The 10,690-nt window shown below is 44.5% G+C and overlaps 1 protein-coding gene across 1 annotated transcript in view; it reads left to right on the top strand.

Annotated features, from left to right (window-relative positions):
* Window positions 1–6,368, top strand: part of pot1 (protection of telomeres 1 homolog) — a 29,390-nt gene extending 23,022 nt beyond the window's left edge. Inside the window, exons 16-20 of the mRNA XM_042335715.1 lie at window positions 178–313; window positions 1,492–1,580; window positions 2,451–2,545; window positions 3,090–3,195; window positions 4,003–6,368. Of these exons, the coding sequence (XP_042191649.1) occupies window positions 178–313; window positions 1,492–1,580; window positions 2,451–2,545; window positions 3,090–3,195; window positions 4,003–4,118 (542 nt within the window). The 3' untranslated portion in view covers window positions 4,119–6,368. The remainder of the gene's footprint in view (window positions 1–177; window positions 314–1,491; window positions 1,581–2,450; window positions 2,546–3,089; window positions 3,196–4,002) is intronic.
* The last annotated feature ends 4,322 nt before the right edge of the window (window positions 6,369–10,690 follow it).

Below are 10,690 nucleotides of genomic sequence, written 5' to 3' on the forward strand. Positions count from 1 at the left end.
CCACACTGGATCATATGTCAACGGGACCCAAAGAGCAAAGGCCGACCCCAACATGCCCAGCAATCGTGCATGGCACTGCTGTGGGGTGAAATGTTGTCTGAGATTCCCAGAGCGGATGGGATGGGGACTGAGATTCCTGGTGGGAAGCAAGATGGTGATTTGGATTTGGACTTTCAGGGGTCACAGTGCGGGAGCTGCACAGACTGTCCCGGAGATTTGGGAGTGTCATTCCTGTCTGCAGGCGCTCCGAACAGCTGACGCTGATGGACTGCTCCGTCCCTTTCGTGATTGAAGGCCGGAAATGGCATTACGGGTAACGTTCACAGAAACTCCGATTAATCCCTGTTACGGCCCGGCTCGGTCGCTCACACTCTCATTTCTGAGGTTGGAGCTTGTGGGTTCAAGCCCCACGTCGGGGCTCGTAGCTCACTCAGAAATATAGAAGTAATGTTGTGGGTGAAACTGCTACCATGTTAGCAGCTGTTAGCAGAGTGCCGAGAAACAACAACAACTTGTATTTATCCAGTGCCCTACACACGGGGCAGCATCTCAGAGCAGCCAAGGTGGGAGCAAGGAGCCAGGAAGGGTTGTTGAGACCAGGACACTGGGATTCAATTAAAAAGCAGCTCGATGTTGTGAGGAGGGGATGGCAGGTGGGTGTTCTGGAGGGATCAGATCGGGATGGGATGAAGGGTTTTCTTCATCCTAACGTTTCTCCAGTAAGACCCTGGGATTCTTGTCACGTTCGCTGACTGGGATTCTCCTCTATATAAATACAATACAAAACTACATTTGTGTAGCACCTTTCACATCGGGAGGATGTCCCAAGGGGCTGGAGAGTCAGGTATTTGGAGCCGAACTGGGGTTCGGGATCGGGCAGAGTGGAGTGTAGGAGGGTGGCCGAAGGCTCAGTCGAAGAGGAGGGTTTGAGACCTGCCTTGAAGGAGACAAGGGAGGGAGTGAGGCAAAGGGAATGTGGGATGAAGTTCCAAAGGGTTGGGGCTGAAAGAGTGGGGGCTGTTGGTAGGGCGGGCCAGACCGGGGGGTGTGGAGCATTTTTCCAATGGGGGGAAATTTTTTTCCAAGAGCAGTAGGAGATGGAGGTGGGTTGAGTGGCGGTGGGGAGAGGTTACAAGAACCATCTCCTTGGCATGCACTGAACCCGAGGGGAATTGAGGATCAGAAGTTCAACAAGAACAGTCAGTGTTTACACAGCCGTCTTCATGTATACAGGCAGCTCGGGACTGCTGCCCAGTGATGGGGTTAGACACCAAGCGAGGGAGAAGTCGGAGGGGATATGACTATCGGAACCATCAAAGAGTTTAAGTTTAAGGGTCGAAGTCTTAAGGTGTGTGAGAGAGATTTGCATGTGAGGTTGAGAACCTTGAAGTCATTCTGTTAGGAGACAGGGAGGCAGTGAAGCCTGGTGAGAATTGGAGTGATGGGCATGGGTTGAGAACAAGGCTCTCAACAATTTTCCTTGTTTTTCAGATGCAAGAATTGTTCCACACCTCGACCAGTGGATGCCCTTCAGTCACTGCCCTCAGGAGAGCCATGGAAAGCGTCAGCCATCGCTAGAGGTAACCGTAGTAACCATCACAAACTCCTTCCCTTGGGTCTCACTCAGCTCAGGCACCTGCATGAAAAATATCAACACTACAGGATTGGGTAGTTTCTCACACGGAAGACACAGTTCTGGTTTCATTCTGGTGCTGCTGTCAGTGGAGAGACTGAATGAGTGGGTGGTTTTCCACTGGATTTTTTGGGGTTGACCAGGTGTCTTGACACATGTAGAAACTCATCACCCTGCTTAAGAGTATCCAAACCCAGCTGAGATTCGCATGCATCCCACCTACACATGAAAATCGCAGAGATAGATTGTTGGAGGGATGCTGCTTACCTAATTCTGGAGAGCATTAGGCATAGGTTGGCAAGAGCTAACACCGACACCAGAGTGCACGTTGGGGTACGACTGCACTGCTGGAGTCTAACCAGCTAAAACTGCATAGCTTGCCATTGAGAACACTATTTTTAATTAACAGGGACCACAGATACTGACTGTGATGGTGGATTTTACAGAACGTCTTTGATACAGGGGCTTGAAAGATAAAGAATAACCATTACAGTAACACACCATAATCAACCAGAGAGAAGTTGTAAAACTTTCTGTTTTGTGCTTTACAGAAAAGGCTAAAGACTTCAGGGTATAATCTTAAGCACTGCAAGAAGCTACCAGTGCGAGTTGTTATAATTTTGCAGTAATTCTCACGATAAGAAATGTGAACCTGGCAGATTTCTAAATTCAGCACTTTTAATGATAGTAATTTTGTGAAACAGTCTACGTGCATGATAGGCTGTATAACAGGCTCTGTCTGTCCAGAGTTAGGTGTTTAGACACTGGACGGACAGGCTGTGTGTGGGGTGCTGTGTAACAGGCTCTGTTTGTCCAGTGTTAGGTGTTCAGATGCTGCACTATGTGTTTGTCATGAAGTTTACCCTCTCGGACGGATCAGGCAGTCTGGATGCACTGCTGTGGGATGAAGCGGTGAGTAGCTCTGTCTTTTTATCAGCCGGGTGTTTGCGACGTGGAAACCCATCACCATGCAGGAAAAGTGGAAATCCATCACCGTGTCTGACATTTGCAAAAAGCCATCACGTGCTTAAGAGTATCAAAACAGACCAAGTTCCACATAAGTATGTTACCTACTTTTGGAAATTTCTCCAGAGGGATGCTTACCTCATCAAGAGAGTATTGTGTGAATGATTGACCAGTGGAAATAATTTCTCATATTTACATCCTGTTAAATATATTTATAGCCTTTAAATCTCAGACCCTCAATCAGGTTGACCCTCTGATGTTCAGTGACGAAAGCTACAAACTTAATAACCAATGCTCACATTCCTCCGTACAGGAAATTGCTGATTGCAGTTTGGAGATTGTGCAGATTTTCAGCCTATCTGAACCGACTCTTTGGAACTGCATCCTTCGCTCCCTCCCTCGTCTCATTCAAGATCATTCCCTGAGCTGGTGATGAGGGATGGAGCAGACTGTGCACTCCTCATTCATTTGGATTTCCTTTATCCTTTAGGAAAAATTCTTCGGGATTCCAGCGTCTGACGTCGTGGGAGACGAGTCCTTGCAGGAAAAGCTGAGAAGAATTCTGGAGACACTATGTCCCTCAAAGCAGGGCCCAGGTAAAGGGCTGTGGATTGTGAGATACAGCTTGTTGTCACAATCTCTTCGAAACTCTTCTTTCCTTCCCCCAGCACCGTCCTTTGGATGAAATGTTAAACCATCTGTGCTTATTGAGGTCATTTGTTAAAAGATCCTGCAACACCATTCCCAGTGTCCTGCCCGACAATCCCCCAGATAAAATTGGTCACTCACTTCTTGGGTTACCCGCCATTGCTTCTCACATGGGTGAGAATGAGAAGAGATAAAGTGGGGTGGGGGGGAGGCAAGTACACACAACTACACAGTCACTACACCTAGGCCAATTTGCCTCCAAATGTCAGCTCTGAGTCAGAGGGTTATGGTTTCAAGCCCCACGTGGAACCCATATAGTTTATGTTGACACTGATGCAATACTTGGGAGGAGCTCTACATTGTAGGAGGTTCTGCCCTTCGGATGAGATGTTAAACCAAGGTCCTGTGGATGTTAAAGATACCATAGCACAAAGGAAAGACGGTGGGGGGAACTAAGAGGCTGATTGTGGAGATTCGCCTCATGTGCAGTCAGCAGGCTCCCATCCTGGCCAACAATCTCCCAGATAAAACTGATAACTCACTTCATGGCTGTTCGTGGGACATTTCTGTGTGCAAATTGGCTTCTGCGTTCACCTACAAATAACCAGTCTCTGTACTTTACATAACAACTTGTGAAGCACTTTGGGACATTTTGATGATGTGATATTAAATGTGATCATTATAATAATAATTGTTGTTATGACAATATATTTCACAATAATATTTTTTATTATCATGTGTCTTTCTCCTGACAGAAGGCTATCCCTGGCTGGAGTGTTGTATCAAGTCCTATCGTGTCAGAGATGGTTCCAATGACAAGACTTGCTTCCAGATGTTTGACACCATAGTTGTAGGAATTGAAGAACTTTAACCCTTCGCCTGCCAACAATGGTCTCCCTAACCCTCAGCGAGACACCAAGCTCAGCACTTTTCACAAGCTCCCAGTTATTTTCCCACAGATATAGTTTGTCAACCCCATCAAACCTTCTGCTCAGTCAGTGGAGCTGGGACATTCCGGTTTGAGCTGGCACTCGGTTGGCCCTCCAGTGCAGTGTGGTGGGGTGGGCACTGCACTGTCGGAGATGGCCCCCTTCAGATGAAATATTGAACCAACTTAAATCCTCTGAGCCTGTTTAAACGAATGTTAAAAGGTTCTGTGATTGGGAAGGAGAAGTGAGATTCTCCCAGTTTGCTGGTTGACAGTTCTCCAGATGAATTGCTCGTTCACCTCGTGGCTGTTTGCGAGACCTCTCTGTTTGTGAACTGGTTGCCGCTTTAGCCACAAAATACAGCCGCTGTATTTGCCAGAGGTTACCTGGAGACGATTTGCCACATTGAGGCGCTAAACAGGTGGCAAATGCTTTGGTTTTAAGAAGGCTTTTTCGTGAGGGTATCTTCCGAACAATGGCCCCACACACAAGGCAGTTCACAGAACCTCAAACACAGCAGAGCTCCTCAGCTGTTAAGGAGTTAAAGATCCAAGTTCATTAAAAGTTGAAGCATCTTAATCTGTTTTAAGTGTGTTGGAAGCGTCCTAATGTTCACTCCAGCTCCCTTAGCATCCAGTTATTCAGCAGTGAGAGATTTATTGGGTTGCAGCAAACTGATGTCAATGAGCTCCCATTGAAAGAGCCTCTGAGGCTGATTGTAAGTTCCTTAACGACATGGCCTGAGTCTGGTCATCAGCAGCCTCCCCTACTCCTGGAGGAGAGAGGATGGTTTGTACTTTATCTAGATTATCTTTATTTGGGGGGAAACATTGGGGTTTGTAGTTGTTTATGCTATTTAGTTATCACTTCAGCTCCTTCCTGTCTGCTTTGGTAGAGACTGGGAGACGCTTATTTGGCTAAGGAAGCAGCATGGTGACAGGCTCAGGCCTTTGGTTGTGGGACAGGCCCAGTGAGGAATCCAGGATGGTTCAGGCAATAAAAAGCTAGGCTTCCTCAGACAGTAGAATGGAAGGTGGAAGTGACCAGGCAATGAGGAGACCTGTTCAGTCCCCACACACAACCCCATCTATCAGGAGAACCAGAGACAAGAGAACTTTTCAGCGTGTGACTGAAGTAGAAAGGAGAATCATTTAGGGAGCAAGACAATATTCTGTTAGTCAGTTTAGAGTTTAAGTGCAGACCTGTTGTTGAAAAGTGACTTGATGTTTTCTGTTTGCTGGCTGCAGCCAAAATGTTGAGGCCAAAAGTTGTGTCGAGCTTCAGAATTGAACCATTAATATCTGCAGCTCTGGAGGACAATTCCACCTGTGGTGGCTTTCTGAAAAGCTGTATGTTCAGTCCCTTTCATTGCTCCCTTCACCATTTTCAGATCATTCTCTCAACGTGGTTTTTCACCGTTTTGTATACAAGTAAATGCAACATGGATAGCAGAAATAAGGGGCTTTTGTGTGAATTGATGGCAGTTTTGTACCAGGAGGTAGGCTCAGAGTTCACAGCTCCAACTAACAATCAATGTAAATCTTGTCTTTACAATGAGGTTAGGAAATTTCAACAAATCACCAAATACATGTTGCTTCTGTACATAACCTTTATTGGCACAACAGTCATTCTCATTTTATTAAATGCTACTATATTGTATATATACAGTGTTCAAAGAATTTATATAAGCTGTGAATTAGATACTATGCGAATGCATTGAAGTGTTGTAATGAATCTTTATAATAATAATAATAATCCTTGCATTTGTTATAGCGCTTTTCACGTCGGGAGGACGTCCCAAAGCGCTTCACAGAACACACTGTAAAGTGAATTGACTGTATATTTGTGGGTGAACGCGGCAGCCAATTGCGCACAGCAATGTCCCACAAACAGTCGTAGATTGAAAATGACCAATTTATTATTGTTTTTGGTTTTGGAGGGATTATTATTAGGCGTGTGGCGTAAGGAAACTTGCCCAAGGTTTCGCCCTGCCTGGAATTGAATTCAGGTCTCTCGCTTGCCAAGCGAGTGCTCTAACCACTGAGCTACAGGACTCCACAGGGAGTCCACTCCACAGAGACTTTTTAGGGAAAAAGTCATCTGCTGGATAAACATTGAAGAATGTTCCAGGAATAACATTTTTTGTAACCTTTGGCCAGAATGTTCATTTTGTAATTTGTAATAAATACAACTTTGTTTAAGTATTGTCTTGTCCATTTGACTAGTAAACACTTCCATTCCCAGGTTGTATGTATATAGATGCACACTGCATCTTCATCAGTTGAACTGAGAATATCAGTACAAGGATTTTTTTGCAGTAACGTATGTTTATTAATAGTGAAGTATTGACCACTTGTCTCAAAACAGTCATCCAAAGTATGGATGGGGCATCAGTATGCAGATTTCCCTTCATCTGCAGACCACATAAAATGTTTTGTAGCATCCTGAGATGTCATTAATGACATTTGACTGATGGAATTTGGGGCTGGGGACCCCAGGACTTTTGAAAATATATTGTTTAATGAGTTTATGGTTGGTTCAAGAATAAAATAAACCAAACCTGAAGATTAAGAAAACATCTTAAAACCAATATAATTATTCAGGTCACTTCTATGAAATTAAGCTTCACAAAGGTTGAGTATCTTATGTTCAGCTCCGCAACTGCAAATTTCCTGAATATAGGAGAAAATAGGGGCATTTTAGAAACACTGCACATCCTTTCCAACAGGAAACAAACTTTTGGGGAAGTCCCAGGAATTTTTGAGCTCAGATTCCACACTTTGAAGAATGAGGTCCATTTTGGAAACTTAGCATCCGAGCTGAACAGTAAAACATCTCTTTGAAAACATTTTATAAGCCGACATAACTATCACAAGTAACAACAATAACAAAATGACACTTGTAATTTTCATGGCTGGATAGACGAGTTACGGACCTGAGCTGAGGGTTGGGGTCGGGGAGGGCGAGGAAGTAGGGAGATCGAAAGCACAGTCGAAGAGGAGGGTCTTGAGATGGATCTTGAAGGAGGGTAAGGGGATGGGGGTGGTGAGGTGGAGGGACTGCGAGACGGAGTTCCATAAAATTAAGATAGCCTTTGTGAAGCTTAGGTTCAGCACTACTAGTTTCCTGAATTTAATAACACTACATATCCTTTCAACATGAAACAAACTTCAGTTACAATTTTTCTTACCATAAAAACAAATGATAGAAAGTCACAAACGGATGATACAAACTACACATTTCACAAAAACAATGGCAATTCACACAAGTGAATTCATTTCTATTTGCCAAAAAAAGAAAATTAACCCAATTTTGCTTTGTTCACAGCAAAATTTTGTAACACTACAACCTCTTTCTTTTCTCCCCATTACATTTTGGGCAATAAAATTATCATTTCTTCTTAAGCTTTTCAATCAAAAACTTATTTTCGAAGCATCCCCATATCTCCATCCTGCTTCGACCCACTATTTTGAAACAAAAAAGACAGTCCCTGTTTCCTGATTGGTACATGAGGATAAGGTTCTCTGGACTTCAGACACACCCAAAAGCAATCCACAAACCTCCCTTGAAACAGATGCTGCCAGTACAGTGATATCTTTTAGCTGAATTATACATTAATTTCAGGGACAGAATTGGGAGTATCCCAAAAAACAGCACCAATTTTACTGTCACAACTTGCGTTTTATTTATTTATCTCTCCAACCCAAACCTCACACATCAAAGTTTCCCTAATATTAAATATCTGCTAACATATTCATGGAGCGATTCAGCCCAACTGATCTATGCCTATGGTTTCCTCCGCAAGGCCCTATCCATTATGTAAAATCACCAAATTTACGCTTATATTATGTGATTTACTTCAACCACACCTTCAGGAAAAAAGTTCCTCCTAAACTCATGCTTTTGTGCTTTTGATAAGCACACCTGTAAGCATACAACCATACCTTGTGCTTTTGTTTGCATAATATAAATAATCCTTGCATTTGATTCACCCCTTATGTCATAGATCTCTAGCACTTTATAAGGTAAAGTAATATATAGTAAATGTATCTTAGCTATTTATCCTTTAATCATATAATAATACTTACATTTAATGTAGCATCAATCACATCAGGAGGATGTTTCATCTTGAATGGTTCAAATCCTATCTCTCACACCAGTTCCACTTTGTCTCCACAAAGGGCTTCTCCTCCAGCCCCCGCACTCTCTCCTCAGGGCTCTGTCCTCGGTCCTCTCTTTTTCAACCTGTACATGCTCCCTCTTGTTGTTTTTTATAAGTGTTTGTGTACATGGAAGTACGTGGAGTCCTGAAACTCAGTGGTTAGAGCACTCGCTTTGCAAGTGAGAGACCTGAGTTCAATTCCAGGCAGAGGGCGAAACCTTGGGCAAGTTTCCTTACTCCACACAGAGCCTAATAATAATCCCTCCAAAACAAAACAATAATAAATTGGTCATTTTTAATCTACGACTGTTTGTGGGACATTGCTGTGCGCAATTGGCTGCCGCGTTCGCCCACAAATGTACAGTCAATTCACTTTACAGTGTGTTCTGTGAAGCGCTTTGGGACGTCCTCACGACGTGAAAAGCGCTATATCAAATGCAAGGATTATTATTATTATTATTATTATCATCCGCAGACATCATGTACGCGGATGACACCCAACTCTATCTCTCTGCCTCCACCGTCGACCTCAGGACCACTAATGCCCTGACAGACTGCCTAGATGTGACCCAACGTTCTACAGTTGAACGTACGTGAGACACCGGCAGAATCAGCATCCACTGATGCACACTCCGCCTCACCAAGCCAGTCAGGAACCTAGGCGTCTTGTTCGACCTCAAATGTCCTTTGCCCCCCACATCCATGCCAGGACCCACTCTGCTGTCCCACACCTCCGCAAATTGCCCGACTCCATCACTGCCTCATCCATCAGGCCGCTGAAACCCTCATACACGCCTTCATTACAACCAGGCTCGACTACGTCAATGCCCTTCTCGTTATCTTTCACAATTCTTCCCTCCACAAGTTGCAGATCATCCAGAAGTCTGCAGCTCATGTCCTCTCCCACACCAGGCCCCATGACTCCCCTCAGAGGATCAAGTTCAAAATTCTCATCCTCACCTTCAAGGCCCTCCATGACCTCACCCCTTCCTACCTCTCCGAACTGGCTCCAAGGTGACAAATTTTGCAACGGAATGATTGAATCAAGCCAGCCCTGTGTGGCGGTCTCGGTATTCCAGTTCCTGAGCCAGGTGGGTCCGCAGTATTCCAGGGACAGCACAGCCAGCCTGGCCAGGCCAATAGAAAAGTGAAGAAATATTTGCCAAAAATGTGAAGTGCTTTATAAATTTTGCCGAAGATTGCAGCTAAAATTGCTATATTTTGCAGAAAATTGCAGAGGGCTGATTGGTGCTATTGAGGGACACATTTTGCTGCTCACCTACATTTTTTCTCTTTTCCAATTTTTAAAAACTAAACATGAAGAAATAACAGTTTGCAGATTATTGCAAATTTATTAATGTTTTCTTTAATAAAAACAGAACATAACATCTTTGAAACAATGCAAAAGTGCAGTTTCAACAACACAACTTGCAGAGAAATTAAAATTTTCAAAATCAAATTTTCACAGAAACAACTGTACATTTGCAGCCAGAAGTTTAGTACTGGTTAAATTTTAACATGGGAAAATCTTCCTATTTTCTTCTGTCAGGCTTTGTCTATTATCTTTGAGGAGATTGCATCAACAGAAAATGACCTTTCCATGTCAGCTGTGCTCACTGGTAGCCAAATGTACCTTTTTGCAATTTTAGCAAGTTTCACAAGTGGCTCAGGCTGAGCTCCCCACCATGCTGCTATTTTGTGGTTGCCTGGGATATTTTCTCTTTATGAGCATGCCATTCGAAGTTTGAAATAGTTGGCAGGGCAGGAATCACATTTCAACAAAATACAGCAACAAGGTTACATTTGTACGCCTTTCACGTCGGGAGGATGTCCCAAGGCACTGGACAGACAGAGTTTCGGACCTGAGCTGGGGTCAGGATCGGGGAGGGTGGAGGGCAGGGGGAAGCAGGGAGGTTGAAAGCATGGTCGAAGAGAAGGGTGTTGAGATGGGTCTTGAAGGAGGCAAGGCAAGGGGAGCATGCAGGATGGTAAGGAGTTAGGAGGTTGCAGAGGTAGGGGGGAATAAGACCACGGAGGGCTTTGAAGGTGAGGACCAGGATCGTGACTATATCCTCTGTGATGGGAAGCCAGTGGAGTCGGGCGAGGATGGGGGTGATAGGTCATGGAGTTTGGTGCAGGAGAGGACACAGGCTGTTGAGTTCTGGATGATCTCAGCCTATTGAGGGAGGAGTTGGGGAGGCCGAAAAGCAGGAAGTTTATAATGTGAAACCATGATGTAATGAATGCATGAGTCAGGGTCTCGGCGGCCTACGGTGTGTGACAGTGGTGGAGCCTGGCGATGTTGCGAAGGTGGGGGAAGGCAGAGCGGGTCATGGTGCAAATTTGGGGTAG

Source organism: Callorhinchus milii, unplaced genomic scaffold, assembly GCF_018977255.1.
Source record: "Callorhinchus milii isolate IMCB2004 unplaced genomic scaffold, IMCB_Cmil_1.0 Scaffold5, whole genome shotgun sequence".
Classification (NCBI taxonomy): Eukaryota; Metazoa; Chordata; class Chondrichthyes; order Chimaeriformes; family Callorhinchidae; genus Callorhinchus; species Callorhinchus milii.